The sequence below is a fragment of the Gallinula chloropus genome (assembly GCF_964237585.1).
Source record: "Gallinula chloropus genome assembly, chromosome: 1".
In the NCBI taxonomy this organism is placed as follows: domain Eukaryota; kingdom Metazoa; phylum Chordata; class Aves; order Gruiformes; family Rallidae; genus Gallinula; species Gallinula chloropus.
In genome coordinates this window covers 113,338,542-113,363,800 of record NC_140085.1, presented here as the reverse complement: position 1 = coordinate 113,363,800, position 25,259 = coordinate 113,338,542, and the positions used below count along the sequence as shown (strand labels likewise).

Here is a 25,259-nt window from a genome sequence, read left to right as displayed (position 1 = left end):
AATAGGATAGATAGGGTTCTGTTGAGCTGCTGCTATTTGTAGGGTGAAAACAACCCACAACACACTGGTTTGAAAAAACATTTCTATTGTGATACTGTGAAAAGCATCGGTTTTCATAGAATCATAGAATGGTTTGAGTTGGAAGGGACCTCAAAGCCCATCTAGTTCCAACCCACTGACATAGGCAGGGACACACTCACTAGACCAGGTTGCCCAAAGCCCCATCCAACCTGGCTTTTGAACACTGCCAGGAATGGGTCTTCCCTCACTGGGCAACCTGTGCCAGGGCCTCACCACCCTCATAGTAAGAATTTCTTCCTAACGTCTAACCTAAACCTACCCTCTTTCAGCTTCAAGCCACTGCCCCTTGTCCTGTCACTACAGCCACTGGTGAACAGTCCCTCTCCCACTTTCCACAATGCTCCATGCTATCAATGCAACCAAAAATTATATTAATATAGTTTGTTGAGTCTTGGGTTTTAAAAAGCAGGGATTTCCTGTGTTGCTGCATCCACTGATTTTTCATTGTGTTTTTCTGCATTACCTGAAGAATAAATGCAATGGAATAGAAGGTGTAATCCCTAGTGGGACACTGACTGTCCTGTTTATGTCCAGGATGTGGGCAGGGGTGCATGCTCAGAAACCACCCTTCCAGCCCCAGAAGTGGCATGGTAGAAAAATCTTGTGGTGTTGAGGGGAGGAGAGGAGAAAGATTAAAGGAATTAGTCTCTGGACTCAGCTGCTGTAAAATATCACTTTATGCTGGCTTGAAGGTCAGTTGAGGCATGCAGGAATTTCCTGGCAGAGCTCAGTCCATCACCAGTAATTATAATTTGCCACAGCTATAAGTTGAATGTATATGAAATGTCTTCTTCTGTGAAGACGGCCTGAGTTGTAGGAATACTGTTTCTTACAGTTATTTTGGTCAGAGAATGAGATCACCGCCCAAAGTTATTTGTGCACAGAGCTGTCAGGCTGGGATTGTCTTCTTTCTTTTGTTACTTGTAGGTTATTCATCTTTTACTTATGAGAAGTCGCAAAGGAGTTGTTAGCTGTAACAACACCACAGTCTCCAGAGGAGTGCTCAGGCACAGGGGTGCACAGTTCTTGCCACATGTGCTGATGGAAAGGAAATTTACTTTTTGATTAATGTAACTGGCTACTAAAAACTGCTAAACCCACGATTGTTTCCTTAAAAATCAACATTGAAACTCAGTAGTGGATGTGTTAGGCCAACCCCCTGAGCAATTTAAAATCATCATGTTCAAGTCAGAGGATGGGCTGACAGAGGAAAAAGGCCTGGGGGTGTTGGTTGACACTCGCCTAAACACGAGCCAGAAGTGTGCCCAGGTGGCCAAGAAGGCCGACAGCATCCTGGCCTGTATCAGGAATAGCGTAGCCAGTGGGACCAGGGAGGTGGTCATCCCTTTGTATTTGGCTCTGGTGAGGCCGCACCTCGAATACTGTGTTCAGTTTTGGGCCCTTCCCTACAAGTAAGATATTGAGGCCCTGGAGGCGTCCAAGAGAAGGGCAGCAAGCCTGGTGAAGGGTCTGGAACACAAGTCTGACAAGGAGCAGCTGAGGGAACTGGGGTTGTTCAGTCTGGAGAAGAGGAGGCTGAGGGGAGATACTATTGCTCTCTACAACTCCCTGAAAGGAGGTTGTAGCCAAGTGGATGTTGGGCAGGAAAGCTTATTGCATCAGGACTAGATGATCATGGAGGTCTTTTCCAACCTTAATGATTCTGTGATTCTGTGACCAAGACCTGCTTCTTGGCACAGCCTGCCCATCCACGTACTGCAGTTCCCATTCGAAACCACTGAAGTATAAAGGCAGGTGATTGCTGGCCAGCCTAGAAATGAATGCTAAGGATTTCAACATGGCCTTTGAGCCTTATCTCTGAATCAGCTTTTGTAATTTCCAAGTAAATGGCATATCTGGCCACAACCTGTTTATTTTTACCCCTGTAGTTAAACCTGTCCCCTGCTGTAAACCAAGGTAGTCCTTTGGAGGTCCTTGAGTGCCTGCAGCGCAGCGTCTCGTTGGCATGTAGGTGTGTGCAGGAGGGGGTCTGACCGTCTACAGCAGCTCCACGTCTGCACCCAGCTGTTTGAATGTTTGGAAGTGCCATGGGGTGTTCAACATGTGTCTCACTTTCAGCAGGGCACTCGCTTTGCGGCGACCCCGACGGCTCCGTGGAGACGGCTCCAGAGGAGGCGGAAGCGCCAGACTTGGAGTCGTCGGATGAGGCTGAGAAGATGAGCAAGGTGAGATAGTTTGGTTTTCGCAGGAGAAGGAGCAGAAGCGTGCTGCAGTCGCAGCTGCCGTGCTGGCTTCACAGCTGCACACCATTTACAGCCTCTTCCCTGCCAAAATGTTAATCTTACTTTTAAGGTGTTTACGGATGGCACCGAATGTGACAAATTGCAGCTCTGATTATGGCACATCACTTCCTCTTAAGCAAGACTTGTACCCTTTTGACAGGGTTGGCTCACATCTTTTGTCCCTGATGATAATATTCCCACATCACAGATTTTAAATGGGCTGGTTGAGCATCTCCTTCTCCAGAGTGGGGCAGCTAAACCAAAAGATTGGTTGGATTATAACGATTTCTTATACTTTCTTGTTTCCTAGGCATAGGAGGAATAGAAGTTAAACAGTATTTCCTGAAATCAATAGCAAGCTAGCTTTTAAATGCAAACTAATTATAGCCAATCTACCTTAAATTGAAGCAAAACTCTCCAATTACAGCTAAGAGGTTGTGCAAGTGGATTGCTAATTGCTGTCTATTAAGGGATGGGTTTCGCAGTGGTTGGTAGTTTGCCTTGCTCTGGTGCTGGGGAGCTTTGCACATTAGGTGTGATGAGGAGGGGCTTTTGAGGCAGAATCAAGTGAGTTTTTTTTTTTTAAGACACTGTTTGCCTTTAGGTATAGGTGGTGGTAAGAGCTTCCAGCTATGTTTTAGCAGAATTCATGTTCTAATGAGGAGCAGATCTCACCCAGTTTGTGCTTATGTCCAGGTGTGGTTTTTCTCAGCTCTTGTTTTAATTAAAACATGTTATAGTGCGCTCTGAGCTGTTCCCTGTGCTGTTCTACTTTTCTACTTGTCATTGTAGGGAAAGGAAGGAAAAGACCTTGGCCTCTTGTTTCCTGATCTCTTATGTCATGCTAGCCTGTAGTTTTGCCTTTGATAGCCAGACAGTGGAAGTCAGATAAGAGAAAACATTCCTATGCATGCAACATATGCAGAGCTTGTGTGCAGAGAAGGTGATTACTCGTACAGGGTGTTTCCAGGTTTTATTGCCCAAGTTTATTCTTGTAAGTACAAAGAATTTCTTCCTCAGTAAGTGGAAGGGTTTATTGATACTTTGGGATTTTAAACTGTAAATATGTGGGATTTTCAAATGCTCAGGGTAGAGTCTCTTCTGTTAGATACTGAAGCTGTGGAAGAGCACCGAGCATAACGGGTAGCTGCTTGGGGAATAAACGTACTCGCTATGTTTTCCGTAGCTTTTCTATCTCTGAACGGTGCCACAGGCTGTGGGGTTCCAGTTTGCATCTTGCCTCCTGGATCTTCAGAGCCGTAATTGCCTGAAGCAAGGCGTAAGGATTACACGATTAGCCCCGTGGCTCAGCAGATTTAGTTAAACTGAGAAATGTGCGTTAGCAGCTCTGATGCTTAATATCCAGATATTGGAAGGGTAACTCATAACCGTAACGAGCCTCGGTTTCTGAGGAGAGAAACATCTGTCTTTCTGTAAACGCTGACAGCAGTGCATGTTTTGTTTTAAAATTCAGAAATATGCCTTGATCTGTTTGTGTGATATGGAAGGGAGGGAGGCATCTTGGGAGGCGTCTGACTTTGCATTCTGTGTGTTAGGGGACAGACTGCTTGAAATGGTCTTCCACACAAAAATGACATGTGTATGTATAGTATATATACGATGCGCTCAGTTTGGTAAACTCTTGCATGCTGCTGTCCCTGTTGGCACAGAAGATCTCTGTGTATGGGTGGGCTTTCTGATGAAAGCTACAGAAATGCCCGGATTATCCTGCAGTTACTCCAGTATATGATAGAGGGGAAGGAAAAAAAAGTGCTCTGTCAATGGGAGGGTTTTCCTGATCCCTTTGTGTGCTTGGGAAAGCTGCTCTGCGTGGGGAGCAAGGAGGCTGCAGCACACTGTTTTTCCATGGGAAGTCACCACCAGCTGGTACGGTGAAGGGAAAGCAAAGGTGTTTCCCTGCCCACCACTGCCACACCTTTCCCTGCTCCTGGGATTATGGCGCGGAGGGTTAAGCTGATGTGCTCAGCGCAGCTTCACACGGGTTATTTTTGTATGTGGGAAGTGAAGCACTCTGTCCTTGTACCACCAGGAGGGGCATGTCCCCCTCCATCACCATGGCCGCCACAGCTCCCAAGCTCTCTCGGATGCTGGAGTTCAGGGGAGACTTTCACCATTTTCTGCCCTCCTTGGCAAAAGCAGGGCAGGTGCACTCTGACACGCTCACTGCTGGGCAGCAGAGCAGATCCATTTTCACAACACACGAGCCTCCCAGCTAAATGCAGAGCTCCCTTCTTCCAGCACAGATGCAGCATTAGCAACTGAAGATCCCAAAATAGCGTTTGGGTTGTCTTTTGCCTTGCGATAGCAAGATCCCGAGGCAGGGCTTAATCCTGCGAGCGCTGCCGCTCCGCGCCGCGGTGCAGGCGGTCTGCTGATGCCCACAGAGCTCTGCAGAGGAGGAGACCTTCGAGCTTCTCTGAGGAAACTTCCCAGCTCACCAGCCAGCAAAGCGATCCTAGGGGAGAGTTAATAATTCATGGGAAAAGGAGAGGAATGCAGTGCTGCAGCTCTCCTTCATCTGCTCTTGTAGCACAGGCCGGGTAGGCTTTTCATGAAGGTAAGCGGTCCGAAATCCCACCAAAAGCTGAACCTGGGTCCTTTTTGACTTACCTGTAACTTTCTCATGTAGGTGACAGGTGGATGTATAACACAGGAGGTGCTCGAATGTGTCTTCCATTCTCTTGCTCCTCCTCCCTCCCGGCTGTCTCTTTCCCTTCCCCCAGCTCAGCATGTGTGCACGTGGGTGTGTGTTTCCTTAGTAGTGGTGCATTTGTTTCTTAATCTGCAAAAGCCTCCAAGCTGTTGATGGTGGTGAAGGGTTTGGAGGGTACATCGCTAGCTGTGAAGATTCCTCCCTTTTCTGAAAATCTTCTCTTCTGTATATCCTACAGACCTGGTAACGTAGAGCTTACTTCTCCATTACTATTGTCAAGGGACTCGTAAGGAGCAAAAATGAGATGTCCATAGAACTATTCTGATAAAATACTAGAAAGCTGTTTCCAAGGTATGCTGAGGCATTGGCAACGCAGTGGTGCAGGGTAGCTGTTGTTCTCTGATCTAATTTCATGGTGTGCCTTCCCTCCATCAACCGTCCCTCTTTGGTACAGTATCTCTTGGGTGGAAACCTTGTGAGCAGTGGGAAGTGGGTATGTTTTCTGGGCACAGCTCTTTTCCTTTAAGACTTGCAACTGGCAGTAGCCTGAGCTGTGCTCCCAGTTGCTTCTGTTCAGGCATGGGGTCCTGACTTTGCTTTCTCTCCCCATTTCGTGTCAGAGCCGGGAGGGAGAGGAGTGGGGGAAAGGAAAGCCTGCTCTCTGCCACATCTTCAGGCTCCTTTTTGTCTAGCAGGTGAAGTCACATTGCTGGCTGTTGATGGAATATAGGTGATACCCCTGTCAATCTCCAGTTCAACAGAGTATCGGGAACACTTCATACCAAATGCATTTCTTAAATGGTTTGTTGCCTCTGTGGTGACCTGACTGCTTTGGCCTTTTAAATACCGTAGAATAATTTGAGGTTCAGAGGAGGTACCCCTAAAACTGAGTACATGTGGGTGTTCTTAACATTGCTCTTTACCCGAGGCTAAGATAGCAGCTGCATTGCATCTCACCATCAGTCTTTGTGCATATTTTTTCCTGTTATGCTCCTTTGAATTTAACTGGGGATGTGTTTTTAAAGCTGTCAGCAGTTAAAATATTGCAGGACACTCATTTCTCCCTGTTTCTAATTAAAGACCGCCTCTTGAAATGAGAGGTAATTACCTTGCAGCACTTGTGCTTGGGGGAGCATGCTGTAATGGGCTGTGTGCATACATGCTTATACCATTTAGAGGTGGGGTGGGGTTTTTCTCTCAGAAAATAGGTCATCTTCTCTCTGCAGCATTATTCAAGACCGGAATTAAGTCTCAAAACCTTCAACGTGTTGCAGTAGACGTGAAAGGATTAAAACAAGGCTTTGAGGGGTAGGTTTTCGGGCAGCGTGACTGCCCTTTTTTCAAGTTCCTTTAATTCTGTGCCTCTGTCCCTTCGGATGTTTAATATTCTTCAGCAGTGCCGCTCGCAGCCAATCGGCTCGTGCTCAGCTACAGGCAACAGACATTTATATTCCCGGGCTGCCTTCACCTCTGCGTTGCTGCGTTTCAGCCTCTCCGCTGAAGTTTCCCTCCTAACGGGTCTGTGGAAAGCAGCGCTGGGTCCTCAGCTTTGACTGGTCGCCGGCTCTTCGTGCCAGCTGATGTGGTGAGCGAACGAGGCCGGCGGCAAATGACACACGGGGAAAGGCTTCGCCTAGAGAGACGCGGCCACTGCCCTTCCTCCTTCAAACGCGGCCGGCTTCCGCGCTGCCTGCCGAGTAGGCAGCGCAGAGTGTTCTGTCTGGAGAGGGAAAGCCTTTGGGATCAGCTGAATATATGGAGAGCTGGGATTTTCCTCCTAGCTGAGTGGCAGCTCGGGCAATACTGCCTTCCCAGCCATGTCAGCTCGTTGGAGGGTTAACCGTAAACTCAAGAGCGAAAGCGCTGGGAGAGCCGGCGACTCTCTCTACCGTATGCTGTATTTGGTGAGCAGAGCTACTGTGCAACGCGACTAGTCTAAGCAATTAGCAGTTAAGCGAATTTTCATGCTGTTTTAATTTCCAGGTGATGAATCTGAGGCTGAGCTGTAAGGTATACGTCCTGTAGAGGCTTTTTGTTACTGTGTAGTGTCACTAGCAGTTGTGGCGGTGCATGAAAGGGTGCGATTTGCTGGCGGAGTTTTGTTTGGGAGATGGATACTGCTTAGAGTTTGGTGCCCGTGGTGGAACAGAGATGCTGTGTGCCATTCACAGGGCAGTCTACCTGGTGCCCAGGCACTCACCTGTCTGTATATGGTCAGTGCCAGAGGAAAGGGCACTCCGCTTTCAGTGGTGCAGGGCAGGTAGCCAGAACTCCCTGCTATGGGCAGCATCGACAGGCTTGGATGAGTTTAAGGACCTGCTCCTCCTGCGTGGGAAGGATGTCAGCTTGGCTCTTCTGCTGAGCCCCCTGCAGAGGAGGGGTTAATGTACTCGCTAAGTAAACTTTGCTTTACAGCCCAATTGTGCCAGTCTCATTTTAGTGTCTCATTTTGGGGTTTCTAGCTGGGAATTGCTCACAGAATTGCGCCTGAAGTGTGATGCTGTAATTGTCCTGGAGAAATCCTGGTTCAGTGCTATCATTGATGCAGCTGGCAAACTGAGCTGGTACTGGAAAATAAAAGGATCTGTTTCTATTCCAGACCTTCCTTACTCTATATGTTTTCTTTAGGAAAACTGGGACAGAGAAGCTTTTGTTAAAACTGCTTGAGAGTTTTCAGCAAAATAGCTGTGTTCTGCACCACCCTGGGTGCAGTATGTATTGCTTCCTGCCTGGAATTGTTGGTTTGGTTTGGTTTGGTTTGGTTTGGTTTTTTAAAGTGGATGCAAGGTAGACAGGATTATGTTCAGGAATGAAACAAGATGTTTTTCTTCACTGAACAAGCAAGAGGGCAGGTTTGTGAACGTTGTTGGACAGATAAAGTCTCAAGCACAATGAGGGTCAGGTGAGTGATCCTGGGGAAACAGGTGGAAAGACGCGAGGTGAGGCAGTGGCAGGGCAGAGCTCAGCTGCTGCTGGCCGGAGCTGGGCACAGCTGAAGTCAGCCCAGCAGTTCAGTAAGCCTGCATGAGCGGAGATAAGGGTTTCAAGGGTCTCACATGCTTCCTTTTTGGCATATGGGGGGGCAGACTGTGCACCTGTATGACAGTTACCCGAGTTTCAACTACTTGTTAGTGTTCAGCTGCCATTCCATGGTCTAAGTCGATTTCCACGCTCTCCTTCGAGGTAACCTGTCTTCTTACTGCACTTGTGTGCACAGGATGGTGAGGGGTCTAAGGGGTTTAAGCACGAACTCCTTTAAACAATTGATCTGTAGAGTTTGGTTCCATACTGTGTTTTAGACACTGTAACTATTTTTATGCATACATTTGGCTCTTAGAATGCCAAATTTGTTTCCCTCAAATATTTTTTTCACTGGATAGTCCTAACAAAGGTAAACATTTCTGAGCAAGGCCCTGCCTACCTTGGGGCTCTGCAGGCTCAGACTGACATACATTCATTGTTCTTTGTTGCTTTCCAGCAGAGCAGGTAACTCAGGCAGATCTTTCTCTCTGCACTGAAGCCAGGTTTTCACCTCTTGCACTTTATGGATTTGGGGCTGTTGGGATCAGGATGGTTCCTGTTGACATCTAATGCAAACTTAACCTAAAAGTTTGGGTATGCTTTATACTTAAGAGTATGGCGACTGTAGGCGTAACCTTCCTGAGAAATAAAAGGAATTATTTTGACTAATGCATCTTAACTCTCAGTGACATGTGCCAAGTTAGACATGTGACCAGAAGCTGAGTTAGTTGGAAATAGAGTGGGTCAACTGTCTGCTTTGTCCTGTGCTCAACTTGCAACATCTTCCCTTTCTTCCTCATCTGAGTTAGACCTCAGATACTGAAGATGAATGTTTCCCCTGCAATAAACTCTGTCCGAGACGCATTTCTGTATAACAGTTATAATTAATTCAATGCTTATACTGGTGCCCTGAAGAAAATGATCCTCAGCATAGTAAGCACCTTTACTACCTTGGTGTGTGGCGGTACTCTCAGGTGAGCCTGAAAAAGGAAATCCCTCACTTGTCACTGGCATGGTTGATGTCTGTCTTGAGCTTCACAGTGTTGCAGGTATGTGTAGAAGGGAAAATAGCAATGTGTGAGAAGCCTGCACTGCTTGAACAGTGTGGAGATTTTTCAGCTCTGGGTCATCATGAAGGTGTGGGGTAGTGCAGGCTCCGGGTGAGGTTTTTGCTACTGACTGGTGTGAGTGATCTCCAAGGGGCAGGGCTCTGGCTCCAAACTGAAAGGTGGTGGTGTGCTTTTTTTTCTTTGGGTTTTTTCCTTCTTTTTTTTTTTTTTAATCCTTTCCTCACCTCTATTTGCATATTTGCATTTAAACAAACTAATTTGGTTTCGTTCTTGTACAAAGTGGAGGGGTACGGAGGCAGTGCTGGGAAGACACTAAATCTGGATTAAGACACCATGGCAGGATTAGACACAGAAGGTTAGAGAGGCGTGATCAAGTGCAGCAGTTCTTTTCCCTCCCGTGCCCTTTCCAGATCCCTGGGAGGGATGGACATAGGGCACACCGCTGCTTTGGCAACCCTAGAAGCCTGGGGCTGTCGTCACTGACACCAGAGACTATACCTGCTCCAAACTTTTCAGCGTAAGGGAAGATGCAAGAAGATGATCTAACATGAGGAGGTGAAGAGAGGATAACTGTCTTTATATATAGACAGCTGATTAAACATTGAAGAAAGCAGCTAGATGTAGCAGTTCTGAATAACCTGACTTGTGGGGAAGAAATTCACCCCACCAGGCACGCTTCCAGGCACAGAACAGGTATGGGGATATGCAAAAAGCTTGCATAGGAAGCCTTGAGAGGCTTTGGTTCCCCAGATGGCTCTGCTTCCCCCAAAAAACCAGTTTAAACAGTTTGTCTCCGCATTGTCTCTTTGGCTGTGTTGACACAGCTATTCTCAGGGCTGTGGTGAGTGAGATTAGGGAACTGGCAGAGGGCTGGGGTGTGTGTTTTGTTTGCATGGTCATTTTTGGTTCCCAATTCTTCTTTGCTGGTTTTTCAATCTTAAGTGCTGGATTAGCCTATTTTAATTAATATTTGAGCTTATCTGAAACCAGGAATGTTGTTAAACAGCACTTCAATTAACTTACATTGTGCAACTCATTTATTTATTTCTTTGTTTATTTATGTATGTATTTACTTTCCCCACCCCAGTCATGGAGAGATTGGATAGACAGATACATGGAATGATGTGTGCACTTCTGGACTCTGGCACCTGTTAGAAAGACCCCAGGTTGCAACTGCTTCGCTGCAACGGCTTCTCGGTTCCATCATTCCTATAGCTCTTACATTAAAATATTACCGCTGGTCTTTCCTCTTCCTTCTTTTCAAAGAGCACAGAGCAGGTCGCTGCTTTCTGTCGCAGTCTGCATGAAATGAACCCTTCTGATTCAAGTGCTCCTCCTCAGGAATTCACAGGACCCCAGCTGGCCACCATGAGACAACTCACAGATGCAGATAAGCTGCGAAAGGTTATCTGCGAACTTCTCGAGACAGAACGCACCTACGTCAAAGTAAGGGGTCTCCACGTCTTGTTTCAGTCTGCTAATATTTTCTCCTCCTTCTGGAAAATTCTGTCAGTTTCTTCTCTAATGCCTGCATGAAAACGAATTTGAAGTATCTCTTAGCTAACTTAGATTCGATTCTACAGTCTGTCCCTACAGTCGTGACATGAGCCTCTGAGATAAGTAGTCTTTCCAAATTGTTAGGGTGCCATTTTGAGATGGCTTAGCTGGTGTGCAGAGGAACACTGCTCAGTGAGGTCGGGGGTTGATTCTTGTAAATTGAACGGTGTAAATGTTTCCTTTTACTTTCTTAAGTTCTGTGAAATCCAGCTATTTTTGTCTTATGTGTGAAAGGGAATATCTCAGAGAGTAGGTGATCTTTGACACCTCAGTAAATACTCAGAAGCAGATTGAGAATCTTTCTCTGATTTTTAGGACTTAAATTGTCTAATGGAGAGATACCTGAAGCCTCTACAAAAAGAAACGTTCCTGACACCTGATGAGGTATGTTAACTGCTGCTCATTTTTTTGCTAGATGGCTTATGCACACACCCTTCTGCTCCACTCCCCCCGCCCCACCACCCAGCTTGACTTCCTTGTCTGAGCATGGGCTGTGGAGAAATTCTGAATTCCTTTCTTTTAAAATAACGGCCTGGGAAGAGTATAAAGGCACTGCTCAATGATGTGTGGTCTGTAAGGTTTTCTCCCCTGACTTCACACTGATTATACAGTTGGACTGAGAATTACTGAAGTTCTAGAAGAAGCGATGTAGCTGCAAAGCAGTGTTTTCATGAGCTCGCCTTTTAAATTTATTTATTTACTTACTTATTTTTCCCCTCCTATTAGCTGGATGTTCTCTTTGGGAATCTGACTGAAATGGTAGCATTCCAGGTAGAGTTCTTGAAAACTCTGGAAGATGGAGTAAGGCTGGTTCCAGACCTGGAAAAGCTTGAAAAAGTCGAGCAATTTAAGGTAATCTCATTGTTTACAATCCGAGTAATCCTTTAACACTCCTCATCGTATTTGTCTGATGATTCTTACCGTTCATGTGAAAATTTCCCTCTGCTTACACTCAAGATTAATTTTTAGCTAATACTGGAGCTGTTTGAAAAGCATCCTGCTACAATTGTACTTTATGCCACATGTAGCCATATTGAGCCCTAGAAATCTGTAACACCCTGTGCTTTTGGGTGCTGTTCTTGCCCTTCTGCCAGATTCCTTGTCTCAAGCTGTCAGGAAAAGATAGAAATGGAAAGTTACATAAAATCTCTGTTCTGACAAGTCTAGTGTAGCAGTTTGGAAGCCCACTGAGGCTATAGATCAGAACTGTAAATTAAATTCTGTAGTTGGGCTTTTGACACATAGCAGAGCTGTATGGCAAGTAGTTCCAGCTATCAGCAGGTATTCATCCAAGACAGAAATGTAAACTAAGTATATATAAACTTAATTTAAAAGAAAAAGAAGCAAACAGGAAAATATGGAAACAGATGTTTTATTTCTCATGCAGTCACGCATTAGATACATGGCAAGTAGCTAATACAATGTTTTGTCTTTGTGGAATTTTACTCTTGCTTTGAGTACTCACCTTGGCAGAGGACAGGATGTCTTGGTGAATAATAATAATAATAATTCCACTGGGAGTGCTCTTCAGCTAACATACAGCCCTGGAAGAACTACTGAAAGAATTTGTCTTTTTGTGCATATGTGACTTTGCCACCGGGTGCTTGGTTAAAAAAAGCATCCAGCATGAACACTGCCCTCACGTAACTAGCACACAGCTTTTGTTTTGAAGGAAATGTGCCCTTAATAAAGAGTGCAGAAGACACTTTTTGTAGTGGGGGGAAGCCTCTGTGACCACTGTGTGCTCTGAGGTTTCAGAGGAGGGTGTGGAAGAAGCCTCCTTATGGAAAGAAGTCTGTCTTCCGAGTGCTGCCACTTCCACCTCCTTCCATAAAGAGTGCATCAGCTTTGCTTTTGGTTCTGTCCTGTGGGTACAGCCTGAGAGCAGAGTGCAGAATGGGACTTCAGGGCTTCGCAGTTTCAGTTCTGCAGGGAGTTTGTCTCCCTCCCCTGACTTCAGGCAAGCTGCTGATGCGTTGCCTCACATGTCTCGTCCCTAAGCGTGTAGCAGAGCAAACGCTTCGCTGTGGCATAGACGTCTTGGGGAAGGATTGTGTTTGGCCCCTAACACCAAGTCAGTTTTTAGAGAGTGAAGACCTCAGTGTGTTTGTGCAGGGTGATGACAGTCTTGCTTGCAGCTCCTTAGTGTCTCAATCCATTGAGAAGTCAGATACATCCAGTCCTTTCTGTGCCCTCAGGTCATTACTTAGATCAATAAGGTTTTAAACTCGAGTATTTCAATACAGTTCTGGAGCTCAGTTCCCTTTATAGTCAGTAGTGTCTCTAAATCACCTGAACCAGAACATGGCTAATGATGTTATCACGTGGCCTGGATCCAGGCACCAAAGCTAGGCCTGTTACTGACTAGGTGGTGTAAAAACACTTTAAAAACTCACTGTCCTGTCACCCAAAAGCTAAACAGAAACTTCAGGTGGTCTGGTAGAGGGGAAAATAATTAACTGGCTTTCATGTGCACTTCTTTCCTAATGCTTTTTTGTTTGGCTGTTTGGTGTTTTTTATTAAATCCCAGAAAGTGTTGTTTTCCTTGGGCGGATCCTTCCTTTACTACGCCGACCGGTTCAAGCTGTACAGTGCCTTCTGTGCCAGCCACACAAAAGTCCCCAAAGTACTGGTGAAAGGTAAGAGCCATGTGTTGGACAAACAGACCTGGGCGTGCAGAGAGAGGTGTCGCAGCGACACGTTGGTTTGGGCTGGCTCGGGTTGTCCTCGTGGATGATGAGATGTGGCCACCGCAGCCCATACCGTGCAGCACAGGTTCTGGCAGAGGGGCTAATGCATGCCTGGTTGTGCTCTCTGTGCCTTCACAGTAGGGAAGTAAGTCTGTCTGGCTTGAGAGCTTTGCAGAGAGCTCTGTGCCATGCGTGTTCTTGGACCACCATGGATGCAATGATACCTGAGTAGCTCATTATAAGAAGTCATTAAACTCGCATGTAGTTTTTCCTCCCACACTTAATTTATTCTCTGCTGACATGCTCAGTTTCTTTCCAGTCATGTGGGGAGTGGAAAGATTTCATAAATGGGCGATGTGGCATGTGTTAATGGGTCACTGTGTACTTTGGAGCCAGGAGTGGTGATGCTTCCAATGACCTCTGGATCCTCATAGAATTTGTGCCATGAATCCTTGCCAGCAGCAATGCCACTGAAGCTCTGGCCAACGTGGTTGAATGCTGACAGCCACTAGGAAAGGATCAACCTGGGAGAGTGTTTTATGGAAGCTGTCTAAATATTTTAACTTCACCACGCTCTCTCTCCTCTCTTTTTCCTCTCACCTTCGTTCCAATTTGCCTTGGAGGTTTCCACATATGAATTCCTAGTAGATCTTGGCTTGCTGAGATGGAGATAAGTGCGCTGTGGTCTGGCTTATGGGCTCATGGGCCTCCTTGCCTCGGAGGGATGTTTCTTCCCCTGTGGAAGCGATAATCTCTTAGAGTTAGCAGGCTTCATGCAATTAATTTTTGGCTAACACATTAAATAAACAAATGGCTCCAGTTGTAGGAGCAGTGCCGTTAAGGGAGGAGTTCTTATTTTTCAAAGAACATTTGTATGCCTGACAATCAAAAGTTTTGAGGGGTTTTTTTTTTTGCTTTTTTTGGCTGGTTTGGGTTTTGAGTTTGTTTTCACTGCACACATTTTTTTTCATTTCTATTTGTAAACTCTTATTTACCGTGCTGCTAAGAGTACTTGGCAGCGCTGCGGAATATATGAATAAGTGACTTGTCAGTCACATCCATGCTTGCTTTTGTTAGACCTTAATGTTGAGGCCACAGACTAGGTAGATCTGGTTGTTCTGTTTTGCCTTTTCATTGATGACCTTATTTATAAGTGAAAAATGGTTGTGATTGAATTAGGGTGCAAACAGAACTTAAAAGTGTTATTCCAGTGGTAAAGCTCTTTAAAAGCCTGGGCATGTGTTTCAAGTGTAATTTGGTGCCCTCAGCTGAGGTGCAGGAGGCTTTTGGATTTGAAGCCAAGGGTGCTTTATTGAAATCAGGTGACTGTCTGCAAAGAAACTGCCCAACCTCAGCAGGGGAAATGACTCTAATAAAAGCAATTGTGTGGAATTGTTCCTGTGCTGAACAACCTGTATGTCTAAAACCTGCCCTCCCTGTACCAATTTATGTTCTAGTAGAGGGAGCAACAGAGAAATTGCTGTATTTTAACTTAAGTAGCAGTCAGGTAGAAAAGGTGATCACAATCCTGTGTCCAGTCTGTATGTGCTCCCAAAATATCTATATTATCATAAATTTACTGCTTCTTGCCTCCTTACTACCCCTTGATTTTTGTTCCTTTTGTTCAGTAGCACATTTTAAGGTTTAATGAGGCAACAATAACCACACTGCCAAATATTATACGTGTACCTGTCTAACTAGATGCACAAGTAGCAACTTCTTACAAATATCCAATCTGAGCCTCTTCTTAAAGGAAACATGATCAAAACAATTTATGCTGCTCTAAAGTAGTTGCAAGGACAAAAACCTGGCACAATCCCAAGCACAGCTCCAGGCTGGGCAGAGAATGGATTGAGAGCAGCCCTGTGGAGAAGGACTTGGGGTGTTGGTGGATGAGAAGCTCAACATGAGCCAGTGATGCATGCTTGAAGACCAGGAAGCCAACTGTGTCCTGGGCTACATCAAAGCTAGTGTGGCCAGCGGGTCAAGGGAGGGGATTCTGCCCCCTCTGCCCTGCTCTGGTGAGACCCCACCTGGAGTGCTGCACCCAGGTCGGGGGTCCCCAGTACAAGAAAGACATGGACCTGTTGGAGTGAGTACAGAGGAGGGCCGTGAAGATGATCAGAGGGCTGGAGCACCTCTCCTGTGAAGACAGGCTGAGAGAGTTGGGCTTGTTCAGCCTGGAGAAGGTTCAGGGGGCACCTTATAGCAGCCTTCCAGTACCTGAAGGGGCCTACAGGAAAGCTGGTGAGGGGCTGTTTGCAAGGGCATGGAGTGATGGGACAAGGGGTAATGGCCTTAAGCTGAAGGAGGGTAGATTTAGATTAGATATTAGGAAGAAATTCTTCCCTATGAGGGCGGTGAGGCCCTGACACAGGCTGCCCAGAGAAGCTGTGGCTGCCCACTCCCTGGCAGTGTTCACGGCCAGGCTGGATGGGGCTTTGGGCAACCTGGTCAGGTGGAGGGTGTCCCTGCCTATGGCAAAGGGTTGGAACTAGATGGGCTTTGAGGTCCCTTCCAGCCCAAACCAATCTGTGATTCTGTGAAATACTGTGTATAGTGAAATTAAAAACTGCATGTATTGATAAAGTAGGTGGGTGCCTGCTGTTAAATCATAAACAGCGTATCTGTGGCAGAGTGTCAGTAACTCAAAACCTGAAGTGCATGAATCTAATACCGTGGGCTTGATGAATCTGCACTTCCTTGCAAAATGTCTCCGGATAAATGAATTTAAAGCTGGAAAAGTCACTTTATCAGAGCAGCTGTTATGATTTTTGATTTATCCCACCGCTGCATTTCAATCTTCCAGCCAAGACAGACACTGCTTTCAAGGCATTCCTGGATGCCCAGAATCCCCGCCGGCAGCACTCCTCCACCCTGGAGTCTTACCTCATCAAACCCATCCAGCGGATACTGAAGTACCCTCTCCTGCTGAAGGAGCTCTTTGCTCTGACCGACGTCGAAAGTGAAGAACATTATCACCTGGATGGTAAGGAGCTAACCTATGGTTCTCTTCCCTGTTTAATCTCTGATCTGGAACTGTCCTCCTCCCCCTTCCTCTGGGAGGCTTACAAACACCCTTTGACTCTTCCCCTCCCTATCTCTTGGTCTTTCTTCTAGTGGCCATAAAGACAATGAACAAAGTTGCCAGCCACATTAATGAAATGCAGAAAATCCATGAAGAATACGGGGCAGTGTTCGACCAACTCATAGCAGAACAAACAGGAGAGAAAAAAGAGGTAACAAATGATCACATTTAAGAGAAAAAGGCTGTTAGTTTGGTGCCTGTAGCATGAATGTTAAATTGTATCAAATATTTGCCTTTTGTGCTGTGTCATTAAAGTGTATCCTGCTGCCAATGTAAGTCCCAATCCAATTCAAAAACTGCCTTTCCATGTATGGTTCAGTGAGTGGGACCAGTGTAAAGAAGTAGAGGGTGAATTCACCTTCAGTATTGTGCTTGGGTCAAAATCACATCTCAACCTGCAGATCCCTGTTCTGATGTCCATGTCTTGGCTCTCCTCATTTCACATAAATAATTCTGCCCCATCAGTCTAAGTGAGGGCAGAGGCTAGGGTTGGTGGTGGCAAGCAGTTGTGGAGAGACCATGTCTGGGTGTCTGCTGGAAGAGCAGTCATGGTTTGGTATTAATGTGGGAGAGTTTAAAAATGAACAAATACCTTAGTGTTGCTCTTGGTTTTGGGGGGACCTCAGGTTGTTCTTCTGATGGTATCTATGGAACAGCCCAGTGCTGCAACGAAGAATACTTGCTTAATAGTCACCGAGGCTGTTGAGTTTTGATTCTAACTTTTCAAGGCTTCACTTTGGCAAAAATCTGACTTCACTGAGAGGAAGGTAGAGGAATGGGGTAGCACGATCCCTAGACTGGGGAGAGCCCCCAATTTGTCACTTTGTGAGACCATAAATCAAAGTGAAAGATCCGGTTGCTGCAATCTGAGCAGGCATTTCCCAACAATCGTTACTAACTTCTTCATTAGTCCATTTCCAGCAGTGTGGTTTCCAGAGATGAGCCTGAGGAAGTGCTTTGGCTGTTTCACGTGCTGTGGTCTCTAATCCTTACCTCAAGCTGCACGTGAGAGATGGGGGCTAAGCTTAAATGCTCAAACAAACAGAGAGAAACAAAGGGGGGGAAATGGAAGGGAGGCGTCTGGTTTTGCTCTGCCTTCCCACCAAATTAAGAGAGCCAGACACTTGAGTCTGACTTCTCCTATTTTATGGTCACCAATTAAGGGTTTATATGCATCTATTGCAGACTGCCACAGTCTGCACGTACCTGCAGCCATCTGATGAAACATCCCAAAAGTTTGCTTGTAAGGCATTTTCCATTTGTTGAGGAAAAAACTTCCAAGCAAGTTTTCTTGAGCTGTAAATTGCAGTAAGAACTGATGACACATCGTTCCTTCCTTTGTGCGTGCGTTTGCCTTGGCAGGTTGCAGACCTTTCCATGGGGGACCTGCTCCTGCACAATACGGTGATATGGCTGAATCCTCCTGCTTCTCTGGGGAAATGGAAGAAGGAACCTGAGCTGGCAGCGTTTGGTGTGTATCCTACTGGTTTTATTTCACATGCCTAAGAGACTGCTAGCTGTGACTTAGCAGATACTTGTTGAAGGTAGTTGAGCTTTGTGTTCTGCTAGGTTGGAACTTAAATCCCTATTTGTCTCTGCTGCAACGGTCAAACTCTGTTCTGTGTTGATCTAAAACTGGTGGAGAATTTGAAGATGGCTGCTGTAATAGTGCAAGAGTTTCTTAAGCCCGTGTCCAAGGCTGTGAATTGAGAGCTATATAGAAAGGTATTTGTCTCTGAAAAGCTAGTGCTTGGTAGTCTGATTGATGCCAAGTAATTCTCCTCCCCATCCTGGAGAATGGGTCGGGGGCTTGCAGAGGCTTTACCTGTTTTTGTCCGTGCCTCTTGCCAGAAAGAACTTGTATATCTAAGCCTGTAAAACTCCTTAAAAGCTAAGCCAGGACTCCCAGTGAGCTGCTTTGCAGAGGTCTGTCTCCCACTAAGTAGTCTATCTTGGGTGGCCAAACTAGAAACCGAAACTCTTGGCATAAATCTCAAGGTCTTTCCAATGCGTTGAAGTATGGTCCCTTAGAAAGGTACTTGATAGCTTGTGTTGGCTAAATCACATCTCTTACTTTCAGAATTGTTTCAAGTAAAGCCCTGTATGCTAAGTTTTCTCTCTTTGTTCCTGAATTTCTTTACACACCACGGGCTTTTCCCTTCTTTTTTCCAGAAGGTGATGCTGGTTAGGAAGGCAGTGATTTTCAGTTTTGTTTTATACCAAGCAGATAATGAATGAAGGTTCTTTCAGCTTTGCTCTGGAAGAGCACATACAAAGTGACTGCTTTCCTGTAAGTTGGGAAAGCACCTGCTCATACCCTGGAGCAGAGAAGCCTCACTAAAAGCTGCTGGTAGTGTGCAGCAGCTCTTAATTAGTCCAAAACCACCTTTAAACTGATTTCACAAAATGCCTAAAATTAAGTATCTGTGCAGTTCAATCTATAAACAAAGGGTCATCTTGAGACCTGAAGAAAGAGATCACAAGGAAAACTGGAGTCTTGGAAGATAAATTCCAGCTCCATGTGGATGTTATGTGGGAAAAGAGGAATTGGATTGCACCTCTGCCTGTCGGTGGTGCTCGCTTTTAAATTCAGTACAGGTCACTGTCCCACCGGGGAGGCATTCACATTCTGTCCAAGCACAGTGTCATCTGCCAACTGGCTGTGTGTAACCAGATGCTCCTCACTTGTCCGAGGTGAACTTAGACAGAGGGGTTAAAGTTTTCTAAATTTTTATGTAGAGCTGTTGCTGTTTGAATAGTTGTCCCAATAACTGTTAACATAAACTCACAAGTTTCAAGTCACTTTGGAGTAACTTGGTTTTGTGTGGTAGAAGCTGTTGAGCTTGGGTGTTTTGGGAAGAATATGCAAGAGGCTGGTAGGTTTACTCCTGCCTTTCCTCCCTGGCTCTGGTGAGGGCTGCCTGAGGAGTTGGAAGGTGCTTGGGCGTAGAGGAGACCCACTCCCAGCCTTACTGATGACGTGACTTTTGTTTCTTTTCTAGTGTTCAAAACTGCTGTGGTCCTTGTGTACAAGGATGGCTCCAAACAGAAGAAGAAACTTGTAAGTTGCACGGACTACTCCAGTGATGCTGTGTGCCTTTGTGTTGCTGCGACCAGGATGCGCTTTCCCGCTCCTTTGTGCTTTTGCATTTGCCACCCTTGTTCTGTGCCCCACAGCTGAGGCTCTCAGCAGTGCTGAGGGGCCTGCTGTTCAGCCTGGGCACAGCTGCCTGCGAGCAGTCCTTTAGGGTATCCTTTGCCTTCTGATGGACTGCTCGGCCGTGTTGGTGCCACATCCATTCCATGCTGTGGAGTGGGCTTTCGTGAAACAAGGTATCACCTTGAACATCTCGCTTGTGTCCGACTCTTTGGTCAGTGTATGTGAGTCAAATGAGAGAGCTGGTGCCTGTCAGCTTCCTTAGTGAAACACAGTGCCCTTGTTGCAGTTCTCTTGCATGCCACTGAGCGAGTGCTGGCTGCTCACAGCTAAATTTGATGTGTATTGGAGATCCAGAGATCCTACTGGAGTTTGGGATTAGGGAAGTTAAAGCTAAGCTTGGCAGTGAGCACATACCTTGATACAATAGGAGACCAGGTTTCTAGTATTATGGAAACCTTGTTGATTCCTGGCTATGGCGTAAACCAAAGTGTGATTTGAAATGCTTGTGTGGCTAAAGTTTAGTGGCCACAAGGTAACTTTGGAGTGACCAAAAAAACCCTGATATGCGTGTTCATGAGCTCATGTGCACTCGGAGGAGAGAAATGTAGCATTGGTCTCAAATGGCTTTTGGAGGCGTTGATAAGAGTGGATTGGCCTCGTGGTTGCTTTTGCCTGTTGTTTAGCGAGGTCTTCACAGATAGGCACTCCAGTGGTGCAGGTTACTAAGGTGGTGCAGTGAGAAAGTAAGAACTGCAGCAAGTCTTCAGCTGGACGTTCTCGGTGCGAAGCACAGGAGGCTTTTGTGTCTCAGTGTCCTAAGGTGTCTCATTTCCTAACGCTATTTTGAAATTCATCCAGGGAGGATCACATAGAGCTTCAATTTATGAAGACTGGGATCCGTTCCGCTTTCGCCACATGATACCTTTGGAAGCACTGCAGGTTCGAGCCTTGGCGAGTGCAGGTAATGTTCCCGCTGCATGAATTTGGTTGGGTTCTTAATGCATGGTCACTGACCAGTCTTTGTCCTTAGCACGTGTGTATGTGGCTTCTGGGGCCTGAACCCACAGCCTCAACATCTGTAATAGCCCTGGAGAGTGATGGATAAATGAGCAGAAGCTCCAGCTGTGTATGTCCAGCTTGTCAGTACTTTTCTGAAGCCAGGCAGGGTTCTGGAGAATCAGGGCGAAGCTGTTGCTGATTCTGGTTCATTCCATTCCTCTTCTGGAGATAAGAAGGCCATCTTGCAGTTGTGGGATGACAGCTCGTGGTTGTGGTTGACAGCTTCATGGGATGTTTACAGTATTAAAAATTTCAGAGTTTTAAACAAGTTGCTCACTTTCTAGTAAGTAAGTCGAAGTGCAGAAAACATAGGAGGCAGCTGTAAGACGTGCCCAGGCTTTATGGCATACCTGAAAACCTGGGTCAGTGTAGGGTTTTTTCCATACTTTTATGGGACTGAGGCATTTAAAATGCCACTAGATTTTGGCAGGTTTAAGAGTCTGCTGTTTCATTAGTCATTTGCCCCGCTGCTGCCTTCCAGCCACAAGTTAATATTATTTGTTGTGTATTACCTGTTGTCCTGGATGGTCTTAAACCATTTCTTCAGGTTTAGGGAATAAATACGCTAATTGAGGTTAAATATGAGAAGCTGTTACCTGAAGTACTGCTTGCTTTCCACTTCAGATGCAGAGACCAATTCTGTGTGTGAGATTGTCCATGTTAAATCTGAGTCTGAAGGCAGACCAGAGAGAACCTTTCACCTTTGCTGTAGGTAAGTGTGTTTCTGTATTTTCAGAGGCAGCTGCACCTCTAGATCCCAGCTTGCCCGTGTCTGTCCTTTAACTCAATCTGGGAACAGCCAGTAGGGGAAGTGGGGAGAGGCTGTTAAATCCTTCCTTCTGGCAGGCAGAATTTCATAAAATGTATTAAAATGAAGGCATGCATTTCATCAGCCTTGCACCTTTGTGGGAATATCCTTCTTAGAATTTTCCTTTCACAAATTTACATCCAGTTAAACACCAGCACTGGATTTCTTTTATGCCAGATCGCTGCTGGCATAAAAGGTACCCATGGTTCATTGGGTACCTTTCACACCACCAAATTCTAACTCCTGCTCTTAGGGCATTACCCTTCCCTAAGCAAACCCTGCCCAGCTTCATTGTGGTGGTTGCCCTGGCGTGTTGCAGGGTTCAGACCACAACTTGGTACTGTTACCAATCCAATTCCTACTACTAGGTAGTAGGGGGTTGCAGGACTTCTGCTTGGTGTGTGTTTACAGGAGACAAACTGAGATTGAATTTGCCATCGTGGGTCAGCTTGATGCGTATCAGACAAAGCGAGGTGCGCGGTTGGCCCTGGAGGAAAAGGAATCCTCCAGAGGGGCAAACGGCTACACGTTAATTGTTAATGAACGGGGGGGGGTGTGTTGCCTGGGGTGTCCATTGCAATGGCTATAGATCTAGCTTTGCTTGGAAAACACTGCACTGAATTGAGTCTTCTCTGGGGAAGAAGTCTTCTCATGCCTGTGGGTTTGCGCTGCCTGAAGTTGCGGAACCGGTTGTTGTTTATCTGGTGTACAGCCAGCCTTTATTAGCAGCTCCCGAGAGATAACGCTGCTGCTTGTGTTGTCTCCTGTTTTTCAGTTCTCCAGAGCACAGGAAGGACTTTCTGAAGGCCGTGCACTCCATTCTGCGGGATAAACACAGAAGGCAGCTTCTCAAAACCGAAAGTTTGCCCTCATCCCAGCAATATGTCCCTTTTGGTGGAAAAAGATTGTGCGCTCTAAAAGGTGCAAGGCCAGCCATGAACAGGGCAGGTACTGTAGGGCTACAGACTTTCAAGATCCCAGTAACCCCGGCACTGTTGTAGGACACGTGGTGGTGTCTGTTACCCGTGTGTTAGGATTAGCTTTCTCTCCCGCCTGTGTAGAAACTGCTGTTTCTCCCTGCTTCGCCTCCTCGAGAGCCTTAAATTGCCTCTTTTTACCTTGCTTTGCACTCAAGGCTCAGCTTCTGAGCGGTCCTTCTGGCACGGGAGGAAGAAATGGGATTCCTGTCAATACCGATGGGCTGTGCACTTTAATCTGGAAGCGGGTTTCGGCTCTGAACAAAGCAGGAGCCCACTGCACACTTTCTCAAAAGCATGTACAGAATTTTGAGCAAGCCCTAGCACTTTGAAACTAAAACCCAGGAGAAAAATCAGCCCCACACCCCCAGCCCCCCCTCCCCTCCCCGAGTGAGTGGTTTGGTTTGAAGAGATAGCTTTGTACCTCCTCCTTTTTAGCCTTTTCAGCTCTATTGCTAGAGGGCACGGGCTTCTACTTCTCACGTTTTGAGAGGCGTGCACTCAATGCTACTATTTTTGCCATGGTCTATCCTAAACGGTGGATTTTCCTTTCAAGTTGACTTCAGGCAAAAGCAGTGAGAAAATCCCAGGGGGAAAAGCAGGTTTTTCATTTTCAAAACACTAGATGATGGCGGGAAGAAACATTTGCTTCCAACTGAAAAGTCTATGGCACTGCTGCGTGTTTGGTTCTGGTCTGTTGTTCTGGTTGTGGTTTTGGTGGTGTTTGGGGGTTGGTTTTTTTTTTCCTTTTTTCTGCTCGTTAGATCCAGCCAGGCTTCCTATTCCTCTTCGGTAATGGGCAGGCCAGACCAGTAATGTTTGCAGCAGGGCTTCTCTCTCGGGGCGTTGCTGGCCATCTGCCTCAGAGATGTGCAAAATTGTTAGGAAGAAGAGTCAGAGGAAGGCCAAAATGCAACTGCTGTAGCACAGCGGTCGCTCAGTCAGTCTGTGGGGCTGATCTGCTGTAGATGCCAAACCTTCTTTGGGTTTGGCTTCTTGGTGTGTTTGCATGGCGAATTCTGCAGAGGTTACAATCTCCTCTTAGAGGCCAGGCCTCTCCTGACAGTTAAAATCTGCAACTGCCAAGCTGTTGCACCTACCGCATGTTTTGAGGCCGAGGGGTATTAAAATCTAATCCCTGTCCCCCCAAAAAACTGCTAGAGTTGAATAACTAGGTACTGAAAGCACAACGGTGCTCTTCAAGGGAGAGGGATGAGCTATAACCTCGGTGTTCGCCTGCTTGCGACAGAGCTGCCTGTGTGAGCATGTAAAGCGCTGGAAGGCCTGCAGGTCCTTCGGCTGCGGGATTCGCCCCCCTGCTGTGCCTCACAAGCCTCTTAGGAAGGCCTTCCAACATGGGAGGTGTGACTTTGCTAACTGGGCCAGTTCCAAAAGCTAGCAGCCCAGCTGATGCTGAGTAAGGAATTTCTGAAAGGTTTTTGGGTTTTGGGTTGGGATTTTTTCCCCCCATAGGGAGAGAGCAGGGAAGGAAGTAGGAGAACTAGACCAGGGAACTTACTTCCCCATAAGTAATGCAACGATTGCAGCACCTTCAGTGCTGAGGCAGGTGCTTGGAAACCTCCAGTGTTGCCCTTGCCCCAGACAAAGCAATTGCCCATGTTGAGTGAGGCACAGGGCTAGTTGGTTTTCCCAGTGTGCCTAGGGCAGGGCACCGCGTGTGAGAAGCTGGGCTGGAGAGACACACTTTGTGCCAGCCGCCTGGCTGGCTGCCTGACGCTCAGGAGGAACAGTAAGTGTGGGCTGTTACCCCAGCTGTGGGTCTGAGTAGCAGAGACTCCTTCTTTCAACTGGAGATTGACCTGCGCTGCAGAGCTGAGCAAAATGTGACTTGCCCGCAGGGAGGATGCGGAATGACTAGGTCGGTTTTTGGGAGTCTACCTCTTTGTGCCTAGTGGTGTTAAATAAAGGGCCCTTGGAAGGCTCGCTTTTTAAAGAGAGTTGTACCGTGTGTAAAAAGCCTGTGGGGTTTTATCTTTGTGTGTGCGCAGTGTCAGCCCCAAGCAAGTCTCTTGGGAGGAGGAGGCGGCGGCTGGCCCGAAACAGGTTTACCATTGACTCAGATGCCGTCTACACGAGCAGCCCCGAAAAAGAGCCCCAGCAGCCCACGCACAGTGGGGACACTGACCGCTGGGTAGAGGAACAGTTTGACCTTGCTCAGTATGAGGAGCAGGAGGACATCAAGGAAACGGACATCCTCAGCGATGACGATGAGTACTGCGAGGCCATGCGAGGCGCTGTGGCCGACCGAGACCTTCGGGAGCGGCTGCAGGCAGCCTCCATCGCCAGCAGCCAGCCGTGCCGGGGGGACCGCCCGCGCCCGGCCATGGACACGCACGCCTCCAGGATGACCCAGCTGAAGAAGCAGGTGGCCTTGTCCGGCATCAACGGCGACGTGGAGGGCCACGGCAAGGAGGTCATCTGGGTCAGGCGCGAAGACTTTGTCCCCAGCAGGAAACTGAACACGGAGCTCTAAAACGGCCCCTATCCCCCCCGCCTGGTTGCGTAGGTCTCCCTGTCCTGCCCTCCGTCCCTCCCTCCCGCCCCCCGCGCACCGCGGAGAGCCGATCCCCATAGATTGCACACTTGCACACACCATTTCGGCAGCTGAATTGGTCCGAAGCCATGCGGCCACACTTTAGGCAACTGTAAAACGCTCGAAACCCGGAACGGAATAGGCTTAAGGTCCTGTCTCACGTTACCAAGGGCTTTCACACACTTTTATTTATTCTAAAGTAATCAGGGGCTGACATTTAAGTATGAGGAGAATTATCATCCCCAGGAAAAGAAATTAACTCTGGATGTCTTAACCT

General features: G+C 46.9%; 1 protein-coding gene across 3 annotated transcripts in view; it reads left to right on the top strand.

Moving 5' to 3' along the window:
• TIAM1 (TIAM Rac1 associated GEF 1) overlaps positions 1–24,922 on the top strand; it is a gene marked incomplete at both ends in the record, with an annotated part of 83,939 nt that extends 59,017 nt beyond the window's left edge. For 2 of the 3 annotated variants that reach the window (XM_084272004.1, XM_084272003.1), the window contains 13 exons: positions 2,164–2,267; positions 10,356–10,535; positions 10,962–11,030; positions 11,373–11,498; positions 13,177–13,285; positions 16,146–16,325; positions 16,457–16,575; positions 17,787–17,895; positions 19,427–19,485; positions 20,443–20,545; positions 21,268–21,355; positions 22,227–22,399; positions 24,438–24,922. In XM_084272004.1, coding sequence (XP_084128130.1) covers positions 2,164–2,267; positions 10,356–10,535; positions 10,962–11,030; positions 11,373–11,498; positions 13,177–13,285; positions 16,146–16,325; positions 16,457–16,575; positions 17,787–17,895; positions 19,427–19,485; positions 20,443–20,545; positions 21,268–21,355; positions 22,227–22,399; positions 24,438–24,922 — 1,904 coding nt within the window. Of the gene's footprint in view, positions 1–2,160; positions 2,268–10,355; positions 10,536–10,961; positions 11,031–11,372; positions 11,499–13,176; positions 13,286–16,145; positions 16,326–16,456; positions 16,576–17,786; positions 17,896–19,426; positions 19,486–20,442; positions 20,546–21,267; positions 21,356–22,226; positions 22,400–24,437 lie in introns of all 3 variants that reach the window. The other variant, XM_084272002.1, reaches the window with a different exon arrangement.
• Positions 24,923–25,259: the final 337 nt, after the last annotated feature.